Consider the following 27028-nt stretch of genomic DNA (forward strand, 5'->3'; position numbering starts at 1 on the left):
CCCATAAAATTATTGTAATGATTTCACAAATTTGTGTAAACAATATTAGAATCCACAAAAATCTTTAACGATTTTAAAAATCTCTCAACTTTTGAAATCCACAAACTTTACACAAATCAACATCCCAATAAGCCCCCTTAATACAGGTCGATGGTGACACTTGTAAATGTGCAGTTTAATGATATTGTTTTATGCAAAACAAAGCTCCTTGAGAAGTTGCAATAATCAGATTCCATGATCAAAAGCTCTTACAGAGAACAGAAGATACATCAAGTGTCCAAAGTGGTCTTTTATTAGGACTGAGACTCAAAATATATGTATAGAAAGAAAATAATTATAAATAGGGAATGCAACCAATATGGCAATATACACATAACACATCAACTGCTCTGGTCACCAAAGTTTCATCCTTCTCTTAAAACATTCAAATGACACTGGTTTCAAAGGCGGCCAGTTGAGAAACACGGCTTGATACACACAAAAAGATGTAAACGAACGACCTGGAGACAGAATCGGTGCCCGGTTGCCGTTTTTATGTTCCGTTTCATCTCTTAGTCGAGCTTCACGTTTGAATATAGAAGAGTATCCTTCGTCAAAGGCATGTTCATAAGGAAGTACACCTGCAACCAACATGACAAGTATGTCAACTTCCAGTGACTTAATACATTCAGTGTTCAGCTACAAAATAATATATACAAACTACGATTGAGTTCTTCGATAGGCCACTTTAGGTGGAAAGATTCAACTCTACATTGGCCAAAGAATCTGCTTGGTAGTAGTATTGAGATCTTACCCCAAGGATAGTTGCAATAAGAAGAATTATTCCAGTCAACCATGCAAGAGTCAGCCTAACAAGTATAACCTCAGCGATAATTGCTGCACTTGGGATTCCCTCTACTTCCGCCATTGAGCGTGCAGATGAACGAGAAGAACCAAAGTTCAAAAGATTTGTTGATTCTTGGTTTACTCTCTCATCAAGGACGATAACCCCAACAATTTGGCCTACAAGAGCCAATACATCTCTCAGCTTAAATACAGTTAAGCAAAAGACAAATGTTCAAGAGAATGAAGAGAATGAATCTACCATCTTATACTACTTTCTAACACAGATGTTTGAAAACGAGTTTATTAAATCACAGAGACAATTCACCTTTATGAGATGTCACCAACAGATTGAATAGCTTTGATAGTGTGGAAAGCAATACATCCATGCCTTGCTTAGCCATACCTTGTCCATACTCCTGTGCTAAAGCCTGTTATTTCCAGAGAGAATAAATTGTATTAGACACATTGACAACCTTTGCAAATAAATATAAATGATAAGTACAATAACAAGATGGTTGAACAATATAGACATTTTCAATGATAATATAAACTTAAGCAGCAGCAAAGCCTACAAGCTGTCACATTTATCGATGTTTTGATCAAGTAAATATGAGACAAATCATTGAGACGGTAGCTCAAGAGATAAACTCATGGTCCTTATTAGTCTTGCAACCCTTTGGATAAAAAAAGGATAAAGATAGCTTAAATGACTAAAACCAGCTCAAAACTTTTCCAGTTCCCTAAAATCTTATCATGATTCACTTTCGAATCCTCTATTATTCCTACAATAGCTAAGCAGGAGTAACCCGAAAAGAGTGCACAACCAACAACCATTATTACGGGTCAACAGAAATGTCATAAGTTTTCAAGAGACTATAGGACACACATTTACGTATATGCGTTAAACTCCACCCTCCAATTTATATATCAAAACTAAGAAAGCAAGGAAAGGGAAAAAAAACAGAACAACAAAAAATGAATGCCCTTACATCGATACCACCAAAGCGTCCAACCGTTAATTCAGCAGTTCTCTCAATACCATGAGATAAATCATCATGAACGCTGACTGCCCGTCTGATATTCTGATATAGACCCAAAAGGTTCAATACAAATTTCCTCTCTGCTTCCTGCCCAGGGAAACAAAAGTCATATGCCTACTTCATATGGAAATCACAATATCTACAGGCAATGCAGGAATTAAGAATATTACCTTTTCTAAATTGAACTCCACATTAGCACCCCCAGCCAGAGGGACACTCAACAATCCAGACAATTGTTCAGCAGAGCCAGCAACATATGATCCACCCAACCAAGATGCCTATGGATAATAACCACACCATTAACAGGTTTATACTTAAAATAACAAGGAAAAAATTAGTGTTTGCACATAGAATGACAGGTGCTGTTAACTTACAAATTCATTAATGTCCTTGTCAGTCACATCAGATGAGGGTTCATTGACAGACACAACAACCACTTCACTGTCTGCAGAATTATAAAAAGATTAGCAGAATATATCCAAAGTAAGACTTAAACCCATATTGAAAAAAATTTAGAAACTAGTCATGCTCAGATGGTTCTGGTATTCAAGCTGTCAGGGCACCTGGAAGTTCAGTATCAGCTTTGTACGAATCAGACTTAATACTGCTCCTTATGGCATTGCTCAAGAAAGAATGACTAGGGGAGGTTTCCACAAGCGTATCTGCAAGTAAAAACAAACACTTGAATATTTTACAATTAAAATATTTTGGTTCATGTCAGAAAACTAAAGCTTTCCAGTCACATACCATCAGCTCCAGCAATCTCTAGCACAAACGCAGCACGAGGCCTCTCAAATGGATTAGGTTTTAGAATCTTGTTCAGCTATAACAAAATGCAAAACAAATAGATGATTAAGTACAGAACTTTAACCCACAAGAAAAAAAAAAAAAAGGAGCAAACTTTACTAGAACACTCAAAAAACCTTGGATGAGCCATCAGCTGTCAAAGATGCTGAAGGTGCAAAACCCAACAAGGCAGACACTGCTGACGATATTTCAGAAGGCGACATGGGAAGTGCCTGTACATTTCAATTCAAAGAAAGAGACTTAACTAAAATTCATCAAAAGAAATATAAAGTCACAAACTTGAGAACTAGTCAAACAAGAATTTGGAATCTGTCCATTGATCTCTCATCAAGAACAAAAAAATCAAAACCAGACAACAAAACTTCAAATTGGTGCCACTTAGACCAAACAATGGATCTTATTGTCTCACTTCAATGAAATCGTATCATTTCCAGAAACGATCTCAGATTGAATTATAAAAAATCAACAAATTGAGCTTTTTTCTAATCGGTCATCCACTAATTTGGGACGAAAATCATTACCTCGCTGGATGATCGTGGACGAAGAAATTGGTTATTGGATCCATCAATGAAGAAAACAGAACCACTTGCTTCTCCCTATTCACAAACAAAAGTCAGATCCATCTCATTACATACAAGCAATTCCGTAAACGAGAGTAAGACTCGAAGGAACAAAAACGAACCCTATAATTGAGGGTGAGAAGAAGAGAGACGACGAGTACGTAGAAAGTTTTCATCTTTAACAACGAAAGTCGACGGAGAGAGAGAAATAGAGAGAGATCGGTGTTATCAGGCGAGATATGTTCTAATGGAGGAGACGAATCCAGATTTCAGAATCAACCAAAGTGGTAGACACAACTTCAAAAACGATGTCGTTTTCTAACATAAAATCCAAAACCCGGTTATTTCAATTCCGGTTAAGTAAAAAGGCTGATTAATTCATGCAGCGAGTATCGAACCCAGCACCTGCCTCTTCTTATAAAGGAAACAAACAAACGACAGTTAGTACAAATAGGGGTATAATAGTAAAATCACAAAACTGGTTCGTTTTTAGAGAAGCGGTCCCGAATCCATCATCACACAAACACCATTTTCCATTTCCAGAAACGGCAACGATGGAGACAACAATCGGAGATTCTTCGCCGGAGAAGATGGAGATGTGACCGGTATGAGCTCAAGCAGACGAAATCTCCAAACGATTCATAGCTTCAAAGCTTCAGATCTGTTTCCTTGGATCGGTTAAAAACGATTTTTTAAAGTTACTTTTCCTCTCCACACCATTGCGCTCGACTCGTTCACCATCGGAAACTACGCCGGAGAAATTGAACCGATTAGTTTGATGAGTGAGTGATTCGTTGCTTCGATTTTGTAGCTGAGTGTGTCACTGGTTTAGCTTCTGAGGAAGAAGTGTGTGAAGAGAAAAATGCCGAGGCCTGGACCAAGACCTTACGAGTGTGTGAAACGAGCTTGGCATAGCGATCGTCATCAACCTATTCGTGGTTCAATTATTCGCCAGATTTTCAGGTTTTTTTTTTCACTCATAACCGTACTCTAGGGTTTCTTTGTTTCTTAATTTGGGGTTTTTTTTTCTGCTTGATTTCAGACTCGCCATGGAAGCACATCGCGCGGCGACGAGGAAGAACAAAGAATGGCAGGAGAAATTGCCTGTGGTTGTGTTAAAAGCTGAAGAAATCATGTACTCTAAAGCCAATTCCGAGGTTTTAAACCAGTTTTCTTCTCTTTATGGGTGGTTTCAGTTTCAGCTCCTGACTTTTGTTTTCGATCTCCATTAGGAAGAGTATACAGATGCTGATACTATGTGGAATAGAGTGAATGATGCCATTGATACAGTTATTAAGAGAGATGAGAGTACAGAAACTGGTCCTCTGTTACCTCCTTGTGTTGAAGGTAAATTGTCTTTTTGTTTCTCTCTCTTTAACTGTTTCAATGGCTCTAGTGATCCTTATGTAAACTGCTTAGAAGTTAGTGCTTTGTACTGTTTAGTGTTTGTTAATGTGATTTTTTTCAAATGGTTAGCTGCTCTTAATTTGGGATGTATTGCTGTAAGAGCTTCAAGAAGCCAACGACATAGTAGCGTAAGGACTTACCTCGGTCCAAAACTCCAGGAACCGGTTTCTGCGTCGACTAATGAGCCACTGTACCATCATGAGTATCATCAGCAAGCTCAACAATCATCCATCAAACCAAGCCAGACAGCTCAAGCTGCAATCCCTGTGGATGTGCTTGATAACAGCAACAAGTGTGTAGCTACTCCTCGTGGTTACCCGTTTCTGCATGAATCCATGCAGATGCATCAAAAGCCGTTGGCAATAAGACAAGGAACTAGCACTGCTCCTGCGCCTACTACAGCTCTATCTCCAGCTCCAGTCAACTTGGGTTCGGTCTATCCTTTGTACTACGGAGGTAATAATCAGACTCAGCAAGCCGACATGCCTTTTAGAGTCCCTGAAGCGCCCATAATCATTGGCATGCCTATTGGTATAAAGCCCCCAGAAGAAGCAACAGAGAGGGTCTGTGATTTATCATTGAGGCTCGGTATATCTTCAGAACCGTCTACAAGAATAGATATCGGGTCTAGTCGGGCTTACCCGGGAAGAAACCAAGAAGAGTTATGTTTATTCTCAGAGGTAAAGAAGAATGATAGGTTTGACTGGTTTTCAAATAGTGAAGGTCAGAATTCAGATTCGAGAGTTAAAAAGCACAAAACTTTGTGTGGAGACTTCCATTAGGACTTGCGTTACTCAAATCTTGTAAAAGCTTCAGGTTTATTGGTTTAATATTTTATTGACTCTACTAGTCTTAGCTTTAGCTTCAAATTTTAAAATAAAAATCCGTGAATTGATCTCAACTCTCAAGTATGATGAGCTAATCTGGAATCCAATAATTAGTTCATCCATTTTTATATTTGATTTTTTTTTTCTTTTTTGATTAAATGTGAAATTAATAGAAAGAATATTGACAAGGGGTAAAAGTGAAAAAATAAAGAATTACAACAGAGTAAATTGGAGAGAAAATAGAGGTTATATATGAGTTAGCCGCCATAGGTTAAAAAAAATGTAATTGTTTTCTAACGCTTGCAAAGAATGAGTGTTTCGGCATTTCAGAGGTAAGTTAGGATTGTCAAAATCCTACAGAACCTTGTTATTTTGGTAAGGCAGTGTAGTGTATCTTAAGATAGTTAACAATATGTTATCGGTTAGTTTTCCGCCAATTTAAGTGTCTTTCTTTCACCGTAGAACTCACTATCTTTAGAATCTTTATATTAGAGGCCTCAAGAGGCTCAACAACTATGTCTCATGAGAAGCTCATCATCCTATCTAATTAAGGTTTTCTAGTAAGTTTAGATTCATATATATATATATATATATATATATATTTGCTACTATGAGAATCAATGTAAGCAACTCTGAGAATCAAAACAACTCTCCTCTTTCATCTTTATAAAAGTACAATCTTGAATCATTTTGATCTTGGTGAAAAACTAAAGACTTTGCCTTTCTTTACTTTGCCTTTCAATAAAGCTCCTCAATGAGCTATTTCAATTTCCTCAGTTTATATTTCTCTTTGAATAAGCTCTTAATGAGCATGAATCATCTTGTTTAGAAATGCTTTTACTTTAGGCTTCTTTATCTATTCTCTAGTACTAGTTTTTTCTCTTTTTGTATATTTATCCGAGTGTTGTGGTTCATTAAAAACACACCAACTCGTGTATCCTTTTTTTCCATGTAAGTTCAATAATAATTTCTCATTGGTTTTTTCTCTGAAAGGGAGTCTATATATTGTTTATAAGACTATAATTAATTTAAATGAAAATGGAGGATTTTTAAATAAAATCTCAGCAAAGAGAATTAATAACAGATTAAATTAAACCTGAAAAGAAACTCGAATTATGAGACATTAACCCATTATTTGGCTCCAGTTGTTGCACCTTTACATCAATATGTCTTTTATAGAGCAGACGAATATTTCATGAAAACATTGTTTATAATCGAAACAAACGAAAATGTCTTTTCTTTTTTTAAAGTGTGCGTCGTAGAAAGATGATATTGAACTATCTCACCAAATGAATCAGCATTTTGAGGGTTCATTGTAGCTTCCATCATGAAACAATTTGTAAATATTCTTGATTGATGTTAAACATTTAAACTAGTTCTAATAAAAAAATTCTTTTAAAACAAAAACATATCCCTTTACAAATAGTATTGCACACTCGTGATTCACGAGTCATGAACATGCAATAAATTAAAGGAGCTTAAATATTTGTAAACTCCAAAATAACGTATAAAAGTGCATGATTTTTTTGAGATCCTACGTACCCATCTGGCCATCTCACGTAAGATTACCGTGACACCTATCACAATCAAATTCAACTTTCTTTCTCCCTTATTTCTTTGGCATATCTTAAATTAAGAATTATATGTTTCTTTTGTTTTTGTTATAACTTGTAAGAATTATGTTTCTTTTAACCATGAAGTTTTGGACTTCTCCACCGCCAATGAATTATAAAACCGTAGCAATTGTTTTTCGATTTCTTACCAATACAACAATGAAAACACTTGTTTGATTTTTATCTAAGTTAGCCATAATTGTTAAGTGTCACACCCTTTAACAATAAAAAAAATTAGCAAGAATCAAATTTAAAAAAAAATCAAAACTTAGCAAGGAAATTGAGGGATTAACACCTTTTAAAGTTAAAGTTATATATGTTTGGGTTAAATATCATTTTTAGTGTAGATGAATTTCTTAGCGACGCATGTAATTAGTTTTGGTGATTCTCTTGGGGTTATTGCTTAATTTAAGTCTTATATATTTTCGTGGATCGGTTTTAAGGATATTTGGGATTGAGTTTTTTTTTGGCCAAAATATATTGAACATGTGAGACGGCCATTTCGTTACTTGTTATCATTGGATAGTACGACCATACTACTTAGTATGACGCTCAAATGACAGAATGTCAAACAAGCAACACATTGACAAGATAATTGCCTGTCCCGTTGTCCGGTCCTTGATCAGAATCATGGGGTTGTAAGTCATCCTTACACTTAAGAGTTTTACAGTACTCTTAAGAAGATCGAGTTTCAATACCTAGAAGATCGAGTCATATCTAGAAAATTTCTCAAAACCTATTTACGTGCGACCTTTATTTATGAAGTAATTCATGTATCAAATGAGATCAAACGAGTTGCTCTCCAAGTCCATTGGAGAAAAAAAAAAAGTATAAAATAGAAAGAGTTATGTACGTATAGAGATTTCGAAGCAATTTGTAATGTAACACAAAAAAAAAGAGTAAAGAGCATTCGAGTTCGTTGTACAAACCAGTCATCACCGAGGTAAGTAACGTATATAAATACGAAAAATCTCTCAAGGAGAAAGGGATTCAATTTATGTTTTTCCTATATATTATTTTCTCTATTATGAATTGTCCAAGAATACCATAGTTTTTGCTTTCCGTCACTTTTCCAATTATGTATTTCCGCTCTATAAACACCATAGTTTCTTGCTTTCCACCGAAAATAGCCCACCAACCCAGCTGAAAACATTGCAACTCACTTTTCCTCGTTTGTTTTCTTATTTTTTTCTGGTTCTAAAGAAGTCTTGTAGTCTAGTTTGCTGATTTAATGAGCATGAGAATATCCTCGGAAAACACTTCATCATATTATCTTGACTTGCATATGGTTGTTATTTTCTACGGAAGATTTACTCTCTAGTGGTTTGACCCATAATTATGAAATATTTACTAAAAAACATCAGTTTCAAATTGGATTTTAAATAATTTATGTTATACTAATTTTTCTTAACTAATTATAAAAATCTATAAATATTCAAATAGAATCTTTCTTGTAACCTTATAACATTTAAGTAATGAAATAATAAGCATACCTAAGAAATATTCTGAAAAATGAAATTCGTTAGACAAGATATATATGTGTGTGTGTGTGCTTTTAACACTTATGTTTGTTAAATTAATTATTTTTCCTTGGTTTTTAAGCTCAATGAATACTAATTTCTCAATACATCTTCAAATAATCCAAATTTTAATAATAAGGTTATTCAATATTTCAAAGTATTTTTTGGTGTACATTATTATTAATTTAAAAAAATTCTGACAAAAATTTTATACTAATTTAGTCAAAAGTAATGAAAATAAAATGTATCATATAATTATCAAATATTAAATATTGGTTCATACTTCATACATTAGAAAAAGAATAAAATTTTCTCTAAAAACTATACGAAAGCATAATTCTTCAGTTTGATAATTAAATTTATTACTGTATTTCATAATATATACTCTTGAGTCATCACTAAAAAAAGTAAGCAGTTTTTCGTGATGGATTAATCCAATTTTAATTGCTTGTTTTACAAATTTTCTTCTATAAATTATTTTTAAAAACAATCTTTTTAATATCTGTCAAATTATATTATCATTGTTGATCAAAATATGTATCAATTAATTGTTATAATGTATTTTGTACATAAAGAATGAAAGAAAGAAAAATAAAGTAAAAGTAACAAAGGGAAAAAGGAGGAAAGGCGACAGAAAAAGTCGCTGAAAAAAACAATAATAAAAGGTAATAAAAGCCAAAAGGGCAAGCGATTCACAGCCTTTTTGTTTTTTAACATTTCTACACTGAGAAAGTCGGTTACACTGTATATTACGCACATTAATGCAATATATTTATTATATTAACAGGTATTTAAAATTAAATTTTATTTCAAAATAAATAGCCCTATAAATGTTTGATGTACATTTTCTATAAATTTTCAGTTTTATGCTTATTATTTTTTGATGTATGAACCAATGGAAACATTTTATATAGTATATTAATAAAATAAATAAAAACAAAAAACTTAGTTAGTTTTTAATATTTAAACAATAAACTAAAAGACAAATAAATAAACCAGAGTACTAACTTTATGTTTGATATGCAATTCATATGTATATGAAAAAGTCATTTTAAAAAGTTTGAATTAAAGTTATGTTCGCACTTAATTTTAAATTAACAATCTCAATTAAAATTTCTGATATAGATATATGAAAGCATATTTTTTATTAGTAGTGAAACTAGGGCTGGACAAAAAAAAATGAACTTGACATAGGAACCCAAATCCGATCAAAAGAACGATCCGAATTCGAATCCGTTCTAGAAAAATACTTGAATGGGTCTTAAGACTAAATATTTTGGGTATCGGATAATACTAAACCGAAACTCAAACTAATATCAAAAAGAATTTGAAGTGTTCGGATAATTAACATATTTTGAGTACTTTCGGATACTTTTGGATAGTTAAATTGTTTTTTATCGGATTTTTTAGGTAATTCATATACTTTTGAAGCTTATGAGCCTGATACCAAAAACCCAAACCTGATCTGAATGCCAACGGATACCTAAACGCTCAGTCTTAAAGCATTTAGGTGATTTAAAAGAAATGCTAACTGAATTAGTTTGAAGAATACCAAAAAACATGAACGACTATTAGGGATGCCCAAATTTGTATCAATGAAATAAGTTAAATATATATTAAAAAAATGTACTACAAGTGGAAGTTTTTGTTTCCAAAAAACAATTTGCTCGCCTTATCTCAATTTGTAGTGATCTTGAATTCTTGATCTCAAGAAAATATAAATCCAAATTAGAAAGTCGAACCATATGGGAAAACATTTCTTCCTCTACCATGCATGATGCATCATTGATTTATTGTTTCTGCTTTTATCCAATAATGGTTACACATATGCCGTATATTATCTCTTTCTTGTTTAATATATATGTATATATTAACCAGCTAGCTAACATGAGGCTATATGCGAAGAAAATGTCAAGTTACACACTCAGCTACCTCAAGCTTTTCGTAATTCCTAAATATACTATAGTAGTTTTACATTACGGGTTGAGAGTTTATTGTATGTGTTCTAAATAAAAATTATGAGTTCTTATTTAGAATCACTTATACTAATAATATCTCAAGTAATTTATGTTTGTTATATTTAAAATTTAAAACCATGATATACATGAAAAATGTAGACTTTCTAAAAAAGAAAGTAAGAAGCGGGATTGAATCAATTTAGATTAAGATGATGAGATGCAAAACAATAAAAAATTGTTGTAAAGACAGAAAAAGAAGATGTAATAGAGGGTTACTTTTGTCTTTAATTTGGTAAAATATATGAGAGCATGACCAAGTAATTTATATGGTCATTGGCTAATTGAATTATTATTCTTTTGGGCCATTTGACCTCATTTCTCTTAAATTTTTCGCTTATTACTTATAACTTACAAATTGTTGACTTAATTTTATTTGGGAGACTCACAAAAATGCCCCTTTTTCAATACCTCTTTTCAAAAATGCCTCATTTGGCTGTCTATTTTTAAAAATACCCTTTTTTATGTACAAAATGACTAAATTGTCTTTCTTTTAATAAAAGATATCACAAATATATAAGGAAAACATGAGAATGTGCACACATCAAAATTACAAATTTGATTTTGTAAAAACTTGTAAAACCTTTAAAATACCTTGTAAAATTTTCCTGTAGAAATTTTTCCCGCCAAAAAATTTTTTTTGCGGGAAAAGTGATTCCGCAATTTTTTTGGCGTTAAATTTTTGGCGGGAAAAATTTACAAGGTATTTTAAAGGTTTTTTACAGGATATTTATAAAGTTTTACAATGTATTTTAAAAGGTTTTACAACGTATTTATAAGGTATTTATAAGATATTATAAGATTTTACAAGCTATTTTATAAGGTTTTACAAGTTATAAGGTTTTACATGTTTTTTATAAGGTTTACAAGTTATAAATACCTTATAAGTACCTTGTAAAACCTTTTAAAATACATTGTAAAACCTTACAAAACACTTGTAAATACTCTGTAAAACCTTTAAAATACCTTGTAAATTTTTCCCGCCAAAAAAATTGCGGAATCACTTTTTCCGCAAAAAAAAATTTTTGGCGGAAAAAAATTTTACAAGGTATTTTAAAGGTTTTACAAGTTTTTACAAGTGTTTTGGCGGAAAAATTGCGGGATCACTTTTCCCGCCAAAAAATATTTTGTATTTTGTGGACCTAATGTTGTTTCAAATAAAGGTAAAATAGTCATTAAAAATTAAAAGAGGGCAAACTTAAAAATGGACTCTCAAGGGGGGCATTTTTGAAAAGGGGTATTGAAAAAGAGGCATTTTTAACAATTTCTCATTTTATTTTGATTAATCTAACAATAGTTTTTTCTCTGATTCCTTAATAGAAAAGATTTCTATATCTTAAGGAGCACGGAAAAAAAGTGGCGAAAAACACGTTTCAAAGGTGGAATCAATTGGAGATTCGGTAAAAATATTGGTGGTGATAAAAAGTTTAAGATTTTTTTTTGTATAATCATCACTTAGTGGTGTTAATTTTACTAGTCAACAAAAAAAAATTATTAATATGAGTGGCAAAAACAATCCAAAACAAAAGTGTATATGAAATAGATAAAAAAAATGTTTTAAAACTGGTTTGAACTGTACTTGTATATTGACAAAAAAAAAAAAAACATTATTGTATAAGAATGTAAATTAGCCTTTTGGAACAAAAAAAATTAGAGCACATCAACCAGTGATCTTCGCTATCATTGAAGTTTGAACTTAAAATCTATCTATTTCTATTTAGATGCTTGTGGCCTGTGGGTGTTATGTATTGTGTTATGTATTGTAATTGTTATTTTGTTGGCTCAACTGGGAATGGTTGCAGCAAGTAATTTTTTTGGTTGGGGATTCGATGCACTCTCTTTCATGTTTCTTTTTTCTTTTCAACATTGTAAATGTACAATGTTTTTTTGTATTTTGCACCTAGTTAAAATACTCCTATGGATCCGCGACTCTTATTCCCGAAAAAGTTCACTGGATTCATCGTGAATTTTTACTTCACTTTACGTTAAAAGTTAAAACGTAACCATCCACCACAACCATGTCTTTTTCTTTACATGTATATGTCTCGACATACACACACATAGTATATAGGTCATGTTCGTGAAACTAATTTCATATATTTGACCAGAATATTATATCAAAATTCCTATTTTATTGATAACACATAACTAACATAAGTGATTGAATTTGAAATACTATAGAAATAAATTAAAAGATGAGAAGCGTATAGAGATTTGATTAAGTTCACGAAAAGCGGTGGAAAAAGAGCGGCCTTGGCTTGTGAACTCTAAAACTCAAATCTTATCATTTATGGTTTGACAAAAAAAAAAGATAGATAGATAGAGAGGTGATCAGCTGATACACGTGTGTTTTCACGTTACTTCTTTTTTCGTATTTTGTGGCTCCTCGCTATTACGTTTACGCAAAAAGAAATATAGATCGTATTTATTACAAAAACAAGATATGATTTGGAATATTCAATAATCTTCCATTTGACTCAGTATTGAACTTGATTTTTTCAAAATAAGCTAAGGAGTTGCTCTAGATCCGCAATTCGAATTCAACCTTGAAATCGGAAGGAAAAAAAAAACAATATGGACGGTAAAATTTGGTGAAGGTTTATTGTTATGTGTTTCTCTTTCGAAGATATAGAAGAATTAGATAACTATGTATATATATCAAATATTTAGAATGACAATTAATATTGAAACATTATGTGCATAATACAAAGGGATATATTGATTGAATGAGCATCTTTTGAGTAGCCAATCATGATTTTCTGCAAAAGCATTTGGGGGAGACATTGAGAACGTCCGACTGCACGGCTCTTTATCCTGCTACAATTGGAAGCTTTTTTTTACTAAGCATTAATGAATCTCTAACAATTTTTTTTTGGGTAGGAATGGGGGAGGCAATGCCTCCCCTAATTTATTAAAAACATAAGAAAAAAAAAATTACAATCGAACACTCTGCGGTCAGGAAGACCCACGGGCATCGTCTAACAAAAAAGAAGAAACACTCTCCGGGCATGAGTCCAACAGCTGCAAGCCCAAAGGTCGATCAAATGCATAGTTCGCTAACCCATCAGCAAGATGATTAACCTCCCTATACACATGTGATATACGGACTAACCAGTCTTTTTGAAGAAAGCCATAGCACAGTCATACTAGGAAGGACAAAGGATGAGTATCACTTACCCGTCGTTAGGAACCCTACCACCGTCTCCGAATCCACTTCCAACTCCAAATGAATCTCTAACAATTAGAAGAGGACAATAATAACATCCCTTTTTTCTTTCTTACAAAGCAATTATAAAGGAAAATAGTAGTAACATTTATTTTATTTTTGATAAATAATATCAACGCAAATTCATTTTTCCCACGATCGATATCTTTTGGTTGTAGGTTTATGTTTTCTAAAACATTTTATGTGATGGTTGATAATTCTCTACTTTTAGTATAACTAAAAGAGAATACATAGAAAACAGCCATTGCAGTCAAACTAATTTATACTCCTCAATTTATTAGATTAATTTACGTAGATTTTCATTTATCTTTAGAAACATGTCTATTTTTTTTTTAATTTGAAACATTTTGTTTTTCACTATGTCTTTTGTTTTTATTGGGTCACGAATGTGTACCATTCACACCCTAATTAGAGAAACAAAATTATTAAGAAATTTAATGCCCCCTTGCTATACCTTGTGTACACATGTATGATGTATATCTCTCTATATATATATATGGGTGCTTGGTGATGCTTGTTTATTTATGACTTCTCAATACAAAAAGCTCCACTCACTTTTTTAAGTTTTGTCTTCTCTAATCCGTCTTCTTCTACTCTCTTGCATGTTTTGCGTCTTTTATATACATCTCTCGTAAACCCTAGCAAATCATACAAGGTCAGTCCTTTTTATTTAGTTAACTCTAATATTTGGTTTTAACTTGTTATACGTATGATTTTGTTTCATGTACATGTTTTCAACTGACTATGAAGCTCATGGATTGTTGTCATCAGGTCAAGAAGCTTGACCTTCATATTAGACTTAAGACGTTTATAATCAATTAGCACGAATAGCAATGGATAAAGATTACTCGGTACGTACCTTATCAATATTTCAAGAACCTTAATATCTCATCGTATACAAATTTACAGATATATGTATGTATAAGATTCAATTCCTCCTACTTTTGATAGAAACTTGATTCTCCAATTCCGGTTTCTATCAGGCACCAAACTTCTTAGGTGAATCCTCAGGCGGAAACGATGATAACAGCTCCGGTATGATAGACTATATGTTCAATAGAAACCTTCAACATCAACAAAAGCAATCGATGCCACAACAGCAGCATCATCAACTGTCTCCTTCCGGATTTGGAGCAACACCTTTTGATAAAATGAACTTCTCTGATGTGATGCAGTTTGCGGACTTCGGTCCGAAACTGGCGTTGAACCAGACCAGAAACCAAGACGATCAAGAAACCGGGATTGACCCGGTTTATTTCTTGAAGTTCCCTGTCTTGAACGACAAGATAGAGGACCATAACCAAACCCAACATCTCATGCCTTCTCATCAGACGTCTCAAGAAGGAGGTGAGTGTGGAGGAAACATAGGCAACGTGTTTCTTGAAGAAAAAGAGGATCAAGACGACGACAACAACTCCGTGCAACTCCGTTTTATTGGAGGAGAAGAAGAAGATAGGGAGAACAAGAATGTTACGACAAAGGAGGTGAAGAGCAAGAGGAAGAGAGCTAGAACGAGCAAGACCAGCGAAGAAGTGGAAAGCCAACGGATGACTCATATCGCGGTCGAAAGGAACCGTAGGAAGCAAATGAACGAGCATCTTCGTGTTCTAAGATCTCTCATGCCTGGCTCCTACGTTCAAAGGGTATGATATTCATAAATTAAATTATATCGTATAGAAAACATTTTTGTGAGTAGTGTGTTTGATACCACCGTCTCCAACTATATAAAATTCAAGATAAATTTCAATGTATAATATAGGGAGACCAAGCGTCAATCATAGGAGGAGCAATAGAGTTTGTGAGAGAGCTCGAGCAACTCCTACAATGTCTAGAATCACAGAAGCGTCGAAGAATCCTAGGAGAAACCGGTAGGGACATGACCACGACAACGACTTCTTCTTCTTCTCCCATAACTGCGGTAGCTAACCAAACACAACCGCTCATTATTACTGGTAATGTAACCGAACTAGAGGGCGGAGGAGGGCTTCGGGAGGAGACCGCGGAGAACAAGTCGTGCTTGGCTGACGTGGAGGTGAAGCTGCTAGGGTTTGATGCCATGATCAAGATACTTTCAAGAAGAAGGCCAGGACAATTGATTAAGACTATAGCTGCTTTGGAGGATCTTCATCTCTCTATTCTTCACACTAACATCACTACCATGGAACAAACCGTCCTCTACTCATTTAATGTCAAGGCAAGATATATCATATGATTTCCTAATTAGACTAGACTGACTAGTCATAAAACACATTTATAAATTTATTTAGTTTTTGTTCAATATAATCATAGATTATGGATTACTATTGTTATAATTAAAGTATATATATTTTTAATAACTACCATAGGCTAACATGAGTAGATGTAAAATGTGCAGATAACAAGTGAAACGAGGTTTACGGCAGAAGACATAGCAAGCTCCATCCAACAGATATTTAGTTTCATTCACGCAAATACCAACATGTAAGTATATATCTCCTATTTAAATATTATTTCGATTAAAGACACTTTTAATAAGTTTATGTTGGTCCCTTAAAAACAAAAGTTTATGTTGGTTCAATGTTATCCATTTCAGATGTTTTTGTTTGTTTTTTACCTTTTCGATATCATGATTATTTATTTTTGTGTTCGATATGGTCTATCTAATCATCAAGACATCATTACTATATATGTGTGTGACTGCGTGAGTAATGAGTCTGGTAAAATCCCAAGAGATAAAAATATGAATATATTGCTATTTGTTATGATTATTTGCTTTTTTGTAAGATATGGTGTATCTAATCTTCATGATTATTTTATTTCTGTGTTAGATTTGGTGTATATGTATTGTGACATTTTTATCACATTATTTTGAAGCTAAGTGCTAAAGGTTGGAAACAATTTTATTTCAGATCAGGAAGCTCTAACCTGGGCAATGTTGTGTTTACTTGAAAATCATCCCACGGAATGTGTCGAACTGTTGAAGATTACCATAATCTCTACATATTGGTTTTTTTTTTAATGCAATTTAAACTTTAGTGATGATTGTGTAGCTTGTATCGTTAGAACTCGTTGTTGTGAATTTTGCTTTGTTGGTTTTGAAAAAGCGGTTTAGAATGTTAAACCACTTATTTACTTGAAATATATCTTTGTTGACAAAAAAAAAGACAATGCATGAAAAGTGGGGAAATGGTGGAGGGGAGGGATAGGAGCTATCGTTTTCTTTATCATAGTATATATTTTGATTTCTTGTTAGCGAAATATTTTGCAGTTTTATTTCAATTCATTATAATTTTTTGTTTAGTATTTCTTTTTTTATAAATTCTTGAAATTTTTTTCTCCGCGTCATCCCGGAGATCCCGAGTCTTAGTAGTATTAGAAATAGCCAATTTTAATCTCCAAAAATTGACAATTCGGTTAAACGAAGTGACGCTTTTACACTTTTCCAAAAGTGATTTAACTAAAGAAACTATGTGTCAGAAAACAAATTTGTTTAGGAAACTCAAAATGATTGTCTTTAATCTATTTCTCCTCAACAAAGACGAAACTCTTGTCGTCATCTTCCTTATATATTCAGTTATTCACCATTAGCTCTAATCCAAGTCAGATCCGACACAAACACAATAAAATCCAAACCATTGCTTGGTTTTCTTCTCACACCAAGTTGGTTCGTACGTGTAAAGTCTTGACAGAGTCCAAGGCCAGAGTCCCAATTCCAAATCCGTCCAAAACTTGGAGATCCTTTGTTATAGCTTTATATTTATCGAAGGTAAGCAGAAGAGAAGTATTGGTCGAAGTAGAAAACAAATAAATGAAATTGAGATAAATTTTGCTATGTTTATCCAGGGCCGGCGCAGAGGGCAAGCCACCGAAGCCACCGATTAGAGCCTCAAAATTTGAGGACCTTTTTACCTAAAAATTTGTTAAGTTTTCTTATATACAATAATTTTTGTAGGGCCTTTTAAAAATATTGTGGACTTTTAGAAACAACTACAACATTCTTTTTAGTGGTAAAAATCTGATTTAAAATAATTTTTTTTATGGGCTTTAATTTTGCTTAGGACACCTAAATTTACCGGGCCGGCACTGGTTTATCAATGGTATTATTGTGTTAAATTGTAAAATGGAGAGAGTTGATTTAGTTTTCTTTCTTCTTTTTTCTTTTGTCGTGAGTTGATTTAGAATTCAATGTTTGTAAATAGAATTTTGTTTTGTTTCTTTTTACACTTTAATAAGAAATGGGATCACTTCACAGTCTTTGTTTACAAAAGGTATGAGAAAATATGGCAAGACTGATACATGAGGACCACTGTTGATTACTCCTAATCGATTTTTCTTGGGGATAAAAAGTGCAAGCACGTGTATAAGTGTACTCTCTCGATATTTGATACTTGAAACGTGCCTCACTAGATGTCAAAAAGAAAATGAAAATAAACATCTCTTTTTTGCCATCCTAGAATGGTTGGAGTTTGAGACTTTCCTTATCTCTACTCTATATACCATACGACTCAATATTTAAGTCAAATAAAAAGTAGCGTTTTCGTAAATAAGAGTAAACTAGTTTTGCCATAACGAAATTATCTTTGTCACCACCATCCATTTACTCTATACCATACGACTCAATATTTAAACACATGATTTATCCTGTAAACCAACTGCAAGTGCACAACAAAGGTGATTATATAGCTTTACTTTTATGGTCAATTTAGTCCTATAAGACAACAATACTTTTCTATATGCAATTAATTTAATTACTCTTCAGTAATCGTTTGTTTTTTTTTTTTTTTTTTCTATTTCAGGTGGACTTAAAAGAGGCTGCAATTCAACAAACATAAATCATACAACACTCTTTTGGCAATGTCCACGTCTTTTATTTACGCTATTTTGTAATATATTTGTATGTCCGTCAATTTCTCTTTTTTTTTTTTATCATCTAGATTTATTATTAATTGCAAATTATGAGAACTGTTATATAGACGATTCTACAACTGACAATTTCTGCCGATTCTTAGTAGATCTACGACAGACTACACTTTCTTTTTCATGATCTTGATGAATACCTTCAATGATCCACGACCTGGCGACACTTCCTTCTCTGCGTAGAATCCTGGCTCACGGCTATAATTGTACATCGCTCTTAGTGTAAAAGCATTAATCAACTTTTGGTCAACCAATGGATCAAGAGGCTTCCACGTCCGTCAATTTCTCAGAAATTTAATTTTATTAATCTAAGGACTATTTTTTGGAAAAAAAATTCTTCTTTCATTTCATATTTGTAACTTTTTATTAAAATCAGTTAGAAAATAGTGTACAAAAATGTTTTGGGAGGATTGTTTTGCAATTTCCCTTCAAATGGGCAAAAAACATAAAATAATAAAAGAAAGCCCAACGATCTCATTTGTAACCGTTCTCTTCCTTGGCCTCCGTCTTCTCCGATTGATTTAGGGCCGCCGACACTCGTCGGCGGTTCCGTTTCTTCTCCTTTAATTTTACTTTGCTTTCGTAATTAATCTAAATACATTGTTTTCTCTCAATTCTGGATTTTCAAATCCGAATTCTTTTTCTCTTTTGTAGTTTCAAATCACTTTTAGATCTGTAAGAAAAGTAATGATGTATGGATTCGAAGTGTCTCTCTTCAAAATCCATGGGGAACCATTGTTGCATTTTCAGGTTCTTCCTCTATTTAACCTTTAGAGGTTCACCATCTCTCACTTTCTCTTTAGTATCTCTCTGTTTCTTTTGTTGTTGAAACAGAGATTACCTTGTTCTCTCTTTACTCTCTTTGATTGTTACACAAACGTTTAGTAAGAGAGAAGAGAGAAACCATTAATTGTCTACATTTTGTTTATTGGATCAAAGGATACTTTTCTTACAAGACACACACACATACATATAGTGGTTCTTTCTCCACTTGCTACACTAGACTCACTTAGATTCGAGACCATACTTCTATGCATCATTACCCTAAGACTAGAACCAAACTTACAAGCAAGGAACTACTACACCTTACACAACAACAACTCCACTCTACTTTAGCTAAAGCCATAAGCAAACTCCAACAACTATTAGTTGGACAAGCTAACAACAACACTAACACATGTTTGGGCCTAACTAAATAATTAGCACAATCCCTTTTATTATTACAAAACAACAAGCCCAACTTCTTCTTCCTTGTTGACTTGTTCTTGTCGTTGACCTCTTTCACGACAACTTCTTCTTCTTCACTAGCTTCTTTTCTTTGCTCTGTTCTTCTTCTTCTTCTCACTAAAGCTTTCTCCTTTGTTGCAGGTTTAATCAAGAACTCAATCTCAACACTCCCTCTTGAGTTCTTCGATTAAATCCCCAATTTCAATTTTAGGGCTTTCAATCCCACGGCTTCTTCTTCTTCTCTTCAGCCTCTCTTCTCTTCTTCGGCGAGCATCTCCTTCTTGCTTCTATTCCTTTTAATAGAGCTTCTTTCTCTATCGTGGTGCTAAGCTTCTCCAACGGCAGCTAGAGGTCACAACTCTCACCGATCACCAGTCACTTCCGCCGTCTTCAACCACCACTTCCGTAAGTTTGCTCTTCTCCCTCTTAAGCTGAATCTCCATGGATCCAACCCTTTTCTTTCATTTTTTTGTGCGAATATCTTTGCCATCTCTTGGCTAGTTTTCTTCGCAATTTCCTCTGTTTCTTTGATCAATTTCTGACCAAAAACTTTTCTTTGCAGGAAAGACTTCAGCTCTTCCGCTTCATGTCTCCTCCAAGTTTTCTCCGTGAGCTCTTCTCACGTCTCTTGCTCGGCTGACGTTGCAACCGGCTTCAGCTCCCACTGTGGTGAGCTTCTTCTTTGCTTGGTGTCAACTGTGATCACCAGCCTTGTTCTCTCTCTTTTTTTTTTTTCGATTCTCCGAACCATCACCTTAGCTTTAGCCTTGGACTTTTGACTCTGGCACCATCACCCGGCTTCTCTTACCGTAGTCTCTTAGGTTTCTCCATGAGTTTCATCCTTGCTTTCTTTGCCTTAGTCGTTTGGTTCTTTGAATCTCCACCTCGGTTTTTCTCTAACCTTAGCTTGTTAGGCTCTTGAATCATCAACCTCCGCTTTCTCGGACTTGGTTTGTTTGACTCCTTGAACCGTTGGCTTTGGTCTTTCTCTAACCTTGGCTTCTCCTTCTCGTTTTCAGGTTTTGATCCACTCAGATTTCAACCCTAGTCACTGATTGGAGCTTCTTAACACCAGTGCTGCCACCTTAATTGCTTCCTCTTTGACGCAAGGCTTCACTGCCTACATTTCATCTTAGAGGTTGCAACCAAGCTTGCATTGGTGCCGTTTTTTCTTGTTCTACTTCAGCCACAGAATTCTCCCTCTCGGTTTGGCACTTCACAGGTTTGTCCTTGGCATCAACCTTCTTCTCAATCCATCTTTGTGAATTGTAACGTTGTTGAACCTTGAACTCTGTTTCATGCACACTAACCTCATGAGTTTCTGTTAAGATGGCTGCAGCAACTCTTCATTTGTCTTGAGCTCAGGTCCACTCAAGAACTTTTGCCTATGAGCTCAGGTCCGCTCAAGGCTTCTCTTCCAGAGGTTTGTCACTTCAACCTCTGTCTTCTTCTTTCATCTTTGCCGTTTTCTTCTTACGGCTCACTTCTTCTTTGTTGATGGCTGTCTCCATCTTCCTCACAGCTTCTTCTTCCTTGGACAGGCTCCAAGAACAAGTAGGCTCTGATACCATGTTGCATTTTCAGGTTCTTCCTCTATTTAACCTTTAGAGGTTCACCATCTCTCACTTTCTCTTTAGTATCTCTCTGTTTCTTTTGTTGTTGAAACAGAGATTACCTTGTTCTCTCTTTACTCTCTTTGATTGTTACACAAACGTTTAGTAAGAGAGAAGAGAGAAACCATTAATTGTCTACATTTTGTTTATTGGATCAAAGGATACTTTTCTTACAAGACACACACACATACATATAGTGGTTCTTTCTCCACTTGCTACACTAGACTCACTTAGATTCGAGACCATACTTCTATGCATCATTACCCTAAGACTAGAACCAAACTTACAAGCAAGGAACTACTACACCTTACACAACAACAACTCCACTCTACTTTAGCTAAAGCCATAAGCAAACTCCAACAACTATTAGTTGGACAAGCTAACAACAACACTAACACATGTTTGGGCCTAACTAAATAATTAGCACAATCCCTTTTATTATTACAAAACAACAAGCCCAACTTATTCTTCCTTGTTGACTTGTTCTTGTCGTTGACCTCTTTCACGACAACTTCTTCTTCTTCACTAGCTTCTTTTCTTTGCTCTGTTCTTCTTCTTCTTCTTCTTCTCACTAAAGCTTTCTCCTTTGTTGCAGGTTTAATCAAGAACTCAATCTCAACAACCATCTATGGAAGTGAATATGAGCCTTTGGATGTGTTGGGTCTTTTGCCAAAATGCAATTTCCGACGGCTACGCCGTATGTATTCCGGCATATTTTGCCGATTATATGTCAATTCTAACATTTTTTGTTAGTTTTGGGTTAGTTTCCGGTGGTCATCGTGATCGTTTGGTGGCTTTCCGATGTTTGAAACAAATCTGTGAAGATTTGTTGTGGAAACGGCGACCGCCTAGGAAACCGCCATGGAAACAAATCATAAGGACCTTGTATTTCTGTTCGTTGAAGAACGTCAACATGAGAATCGAGAGCATAGATTTATCATGGGCGATATTTACAACCAAAACAATGCCATCGTTTCACGCGAAAGATGGAAATGTTTGTATGGTTTGCGATGTAACTGATGGATCGCAATCTTTTGATTTTCAAAAAACGTATTGGAGTTTCACAAAAGAGATGATAGCCAAACAAGAAGATCAAATTAGACGAAAGACGAAGACGATCAAGGAAAATAACAGATTGTTAAATTTGTTAGCGTGTAAGGCTTACCTAAGAAAGGAAGCAACGTGTAATTTCACTTTTTCGATTATTTCGTGAAGCTTAAGTATTGGTTGTATGGATTGTAGAGCTCTCACTTATATGTTCACTGATATATTTGTAATCTCTCGTTAAAGTTAATAAAGAACGAAAAACGTTAAAAAAATAAAATAAAAGAAAGCCCAACACAATTTTGCCGACTTGTAATTTCTCTCGTACTGTGCCCTAATCGAGACAAATTAAAAAAAACAAAGAGTAGAGAATTCAAAAGGATTCTTGAGAGAAATTCAGTCGACGAATATTGGTGAGTGTTTAGTTCATTTCTTTATGAAATTTTGTGATATGAGGTCCTTTCGATCCAGTTGTTTGGGTGGTATGAGAAAATATGGCAAGACTGATACATGAGGACCACTGTTGATTACTCCTAATCGATGTTCCTTGGGGCTAAAAAGTGTAAGCACGTGTATAACTCTCTCGATATTTGATACTTGAAACGTGCCTGATCACTAGATGTTAAAAAGAAAATGAAAATAAACCTCTCTATTTTGCAATCCTAGAATGGTTGGAGTTTGAGACTTTCCTTATCTCTATTCGAAAAGCGGTAAATATTTTGAGGGTAACAGTTTGTGAATAGAATTCTATTTTTCTTTTAAAAATAACATTTCATTTTTTTTTCAGGATGTAAAATTGTAAATGATTGTTTTGAAAAAATCAGTGAAATAAAATTAAAACGAATTAATCACTTTGTTGTTTAGCCGTGATACTCGCGGCTTGTTGCATAATTACTATGTTTTGTGTAAACAATAAAAAAAGTTTTAGAAAATATAAAAATAAGACAAAACTACACATAGTATACAATATTTTTAAAGAAAAACATTGTTATCACATATATTTTATATTTTTGAAAATAATTCTAAAAGATAACTTTTATCTTTTTCTCTCTTTTTCATATTTCATATATTTAAGTTATAGTGATAGATTTTTATTTTTTTTACTACTAATTCGGATTACCAATTATATAACTGTTTTTTGGTAAATTTATTTTGAGAGGATTTTTTGCAATTTCCCTTTAAATGGGCCAAAAACATAAAATAATAAAAGAAAGCCCAACACAATAACAACATTCCTCAGGAATTGCTCTTTTGAGCACTAATTAATTTTGGATGACAAAAAAAAAAAAAAAAAGCCCAACACAATTCTGCCGAGTTGTAATTTCTCTCATACTGTGCCCTAATCGAGACGGAAAAAAAAGCGTAGAGAATTCGAAAGGATTCTTCAGAAAAATTCAGTCGACGAATATTGGTGAGTGCTTGGTTCATTTCTTTTATGAAATTTTGTGATATGAGGTCCTTTCGATCCAGTTATTGTGGTGGTTGTCCAAATTGAATGATAACGTTTTAGGGTTGCATGTTCCCTCCGTTACCCGATTGATAGATGGATTTTTAAAAAATGATTCCAACGAGTCTTTCTAAGTTGGGAAAAACTTTGATAATTTTGCATTTTTTATTGTCTTTTTTTTTGTATTATTTATTGTTTTAATTATTGGAAAGCTCTGATCAGGCTCTTTAGGGATGGCATCAACTCGGACCTCCTGTAGTAATTGTCGTCTATTGGCACCGGATATCAGCTGATTTTATCCATAGGTTACAGGGTCAGTGATGTTACTATTTTTTAGTCTCTTCCCTTTGAGAGTTTTACGAAAGTCTTTTTTTTTTTTTCTTTTTCTAGGACGCCTTCATCTGGGAAGGAAGACATAAAAGCTGAGGTTATACGACTAGGAGTTGATCTCTCTCTCTCTCTATAGTTGAATCCATGTTTTTGCTCTCTGATGACATTCACACTATGTTATGGTTTTGCTATGGAGATGTACAATACCGCATTGGGAACTCGTGTCAGAAAGGCTGCTTCGTGTTATCTATTATGTCTACTCAAAAGATATCAAACCTAAGAATGCAGTTTATAAGGATGGTTCAAAATCAGTTCAGTTTCAGTTGATCAAGACCACTTGGAAGGATTTTTCTGACGGAGTTATAGTTTTGCATCGTCTTGTTAAGGTTCTAGGAAGAAAAGACTGGTCTTTCGATGATCGGTTATCATCCTCGACTATTGAAAAATGCAAGCAAGTGCTCAAGAGGGTAGATGATGAATTGAGGTCTGCAAAACCTGTTTCTGAGTCGAATGGGTTTACGAGGGAAATTATTGAGTCCAAGATTTCTGACTTGTGGGTGTCTCTCTTTGATGAAGAAGTTGTTGACTTGTGGAAGTCTTCTCTCTTTGATGAAGAAGCTGGTCAAGAACCAGCCAAAGTGATCAAGATTAGGGTTCTTCGAGACCTTTTTCAGCCTATTATGGGTAACTCATGGCATTGCTATGCCAACCCTAAAGCTCCTTTGAGACATAGCGAGATGCAGAGACTTCCTGTATATTCTCCTTACATTTGGCCTGTGTATTCTCCTTACATTCTAAGGTCAGTAACTCATTCTGGTTACATACAAAGTCGTTGTCTCTCGCCATCTCTGAATTCTGTTGTTGTTGTTGCTGTTTTGGCAGGAATGATTTTGCAAAGCAGGAGATGAAAGAGGAGGTTGTGCGACTAGGAGTTGAGATCTCGCTACATGTGGTTGGATCAGTGTTCTATCTATATGATGACATTTATAATATGTTACGGTTCTACTACAAGTTATTGGAAGATGCAAAAAAGGACCTGGCTCATAACAGTCCCGTGATGAAAAGCCTGATTGGTGTTATTCATTATGTCAACACAAAATATATCAAACCGAAGAATGGAGTATGTCAGAATGGTGGACAGTCGGTCCAGTGGAGACTGATCTGGACGACTTTGGAGAGTTTTGGTACTGGAATCAGAGACCTGGACCTCCTTGTTTCGATTCGAAGAAGCGGAGGAAGCTATTTGGATGGCCGAGAGTTTGCATCTAGTATTGAGAAGGCTACTTGCTAGTTTCTTCTTGCTTCTCTATCTATCGGATTAGAGTTTCTTTTAAGGGTTAATTACGGGGCAGACCCATGTTTTATGTTTTTCTTTCAGGTTTTGACAAAGTGGGGAAAGGCTTTCACCATTTGACAATTATGTCAATTTCAGACGAAAATGCCCTTCTAGCCGAACCGGTATACAGTGACAGCGAACGAAATCGTCAGGCGAATTGGTTACGTACACTGTATATCGTTAACTACAGTACACGCGCTATGTATAGTACACTCTCGTTAGCTACAGTGTAAAAACAAAATTAAAAAATAGAAAAATATAAATAAATAAGATGATTATTATTTTTCACCTTTTTTTGTTTTTCACATTTTTGTCTCTTTTCATTTTTATAAATATTTATTATTTTTGTACTTTCAATTAAAATTTAATTTTTTCTATCTTTTAATAACCATTTTCATATATATTTTTACACTCTGAACTAGATATTAACCCGCGGTACACCGCGGGTCTATAATTTTATTAAATAATAATAAATTTTTTTTTTTAAGATGATCTATAGATATATGCTATTGTTTTATTTGATTTAAATGTATGGTACATTGTATGACGATATTTATAACAAAAGATTTAAAATTTGAAGTTTTATTTGTTTTGTTAATATTATTTGTTTAGTTTTGTTTAGTGTTTAAGATTGTATAGTTATATTTTGATTGTTAATTATAGGATTTTACCCGTAGTATATCATACTGTATTAATATCGACCACAAACTCGTCCGCGACCATATAACTCTGTCCCGTCCAATCTACATCATTTTGTCATTTTCCAATAAAATTCAAAGATTTCTAATATTTGAAACTTCATTTAATATCGACCCAAAATTCATAATAGTATTTTGATTGTTATATCTAGGATTTCACCCGTAATATATCGTCCCGTATCTTTTGTAAATATTTATAATGTTTAAATTTCTTATAAATTATTATTAAATTCAACTTTTTAATATTTGAAACTTTATAAAATTCCTAATATTATAAATATTTAAAACGTTTTATAAAATTAAACTTTTTAAAAAGTTTAAATAAATATAATATTTTACTTTTAATAAATTTTAATAGATTAAATTAAGAACTTATATTTAAAATGTTTTCTTTGGAAACTTTAATAGATTAAATTAAGAACTTATATATAAAATTAGTCAAAACCAAAATATACATAAAAAAGTATTAGAAAACATTAAACATGAAATACATTGGATAAGAAAATAAAATATATATGATGTGATTTTTAACCATATAAAACATGTAATTGTTATAAAAGGTTTTAAAAGATTAGAAAAATTACACTTACCAACCAA

At 33.7% G+C, this 27028-nt stretch overlaps 4 protein-coding genes and 1 long non-coding RNA gene across 7 annotated transcripts; 4 read left to right on the forward strand and 1 right to left on the reverse strand.

The window, feature by feature from the left end:
- Positions 1-208: 208 nt before the first annotated feature.
- LOC9319547 lies at positions 209-3585 on the reverse strand. The gene is made up of 11 exons (XM_002885567.2): positions 3355-3585; positions 3194-3268; positions 2789-2884; positions 2613-2688; positions 2429-2527; positions 2240-2310; positions 2036-2143; positions 1815-1952; positions 1151-1253; positions 794-1002; positions 209-620 (listed from the first exon to the last, which is right to left on the reverse strand). Exons 1-11 carry the CDS (start codon positions 3406-3408, stop codon positions 552-554), a joined length of 1098 nt encoding a protein of 365 aa, XP_002885613.1. The 5' UTR covers positions 3409-3585; the 3' UTR covers positions 209-551.
- Positions 3586-3690: 105 nt separating this feature from the next.
- On the forward strand, positions 3691-5540 carry LOC9321680. Its single transcript, XM_021031974.1, has 4 exons — positions 3691-4195; positions 4275-4389; positions 4465-4579; positions 4709-5540. Exons 1-4 carry the CDS (start codon positions 4095-4097, stop codon positions 5419-5421), a joined length of 1044 nt encoding a protein of 347 aa, XP_020887633.1. The 5' UTR covers positions 3691-4094; the 3' UTR covers positions 5422-5540.
- Positions 5541-14233: 8693 nt separating this feature from the next.
- On the forward strand, positions 14234-16951 carry LOC9319548 (transcription factor FAMA). The gene is made up of 6 exons (XM_002883435.2): positions 14234-14495; positions 14612-14691; positions 14824-15483; positions 15600-16034; positions 16215-16300; positions 16729-16951. The coding sequence occupies exons 2-6, from the start codon at positions 14674-14676 to the stop codon at positions 16766-16768; spliced, it is 1239 nt and encodes a 412-aa protein (XP_002883481.2). The 5' UTR covers positions 14234-14495; positions 14612-14673; the 3' UTR covers positions 16769-16951.
- A 3112-nt stretch (positions 16952-20063) lies between these two features.
- Positions 20064-22645, forward strand: LOC110229677. 3 transcript variants are annotated; one of them, XR_002333068.1, is made up of 5 exons: positions 20064-20368; positions 20526-20632; positions 20983-21185; positions 21293-21386; positions 22172-22645. It is a non-coding gene; the product is annotated as an uncharacterized LOC110229677 (long non-coding RNA). The 3 variants fall into 3 exon arrangements; XR_002333067.1 differs by lacking the exon at positions 22172-22645 and adding an exon at positions 21505-21714; XR_002333066.1 differs by lacking the exon at positions 22172-22645 and having other exon boundaries at positions 21293-21470.
- Positions 22646-23958: 1313 nt separating this feature from the next.
- LOC9319549 lies at positions 23959-26028 on the forward strand. Its single transcript, XM_002883436.2, has 4 exons — positions 23959-24031; positions 24290-24380; positions 24458-25196; positions 25280-26028. The coding sequence occupies exons 3-4, from the start codon at positions 24577-24579 to the stop codon at positions 25686-25688; spliced, it is 1029 nt and encodes a 342-aa protein (XP_002883482.1). The 5' UTR covers positions 23959-24031; positions 24290-24380; positions 24458-24576; the 3' UTR covers positions 25689-26028.
- The last annotated feature ends 1000 nt before the right edge of the window (positions 26029-27028 follow it).

This window comes from Arabidopsis lyrata (assembly GCF_000004255.2).
Source record: "Arabidopsis lyrata subsp. lyrata unplaced genomic scaffold ARALYscaffold_3, whole genome shotgun sequence".
NCBI classification, from domain to species: domain Eukaryota; kingdom Viridiplantae; phylum Streptophyta; class Magnoliopsida; order Brassicales; family Brassicaceae; genus Arabidopsis; species Arabidopsis lyrata.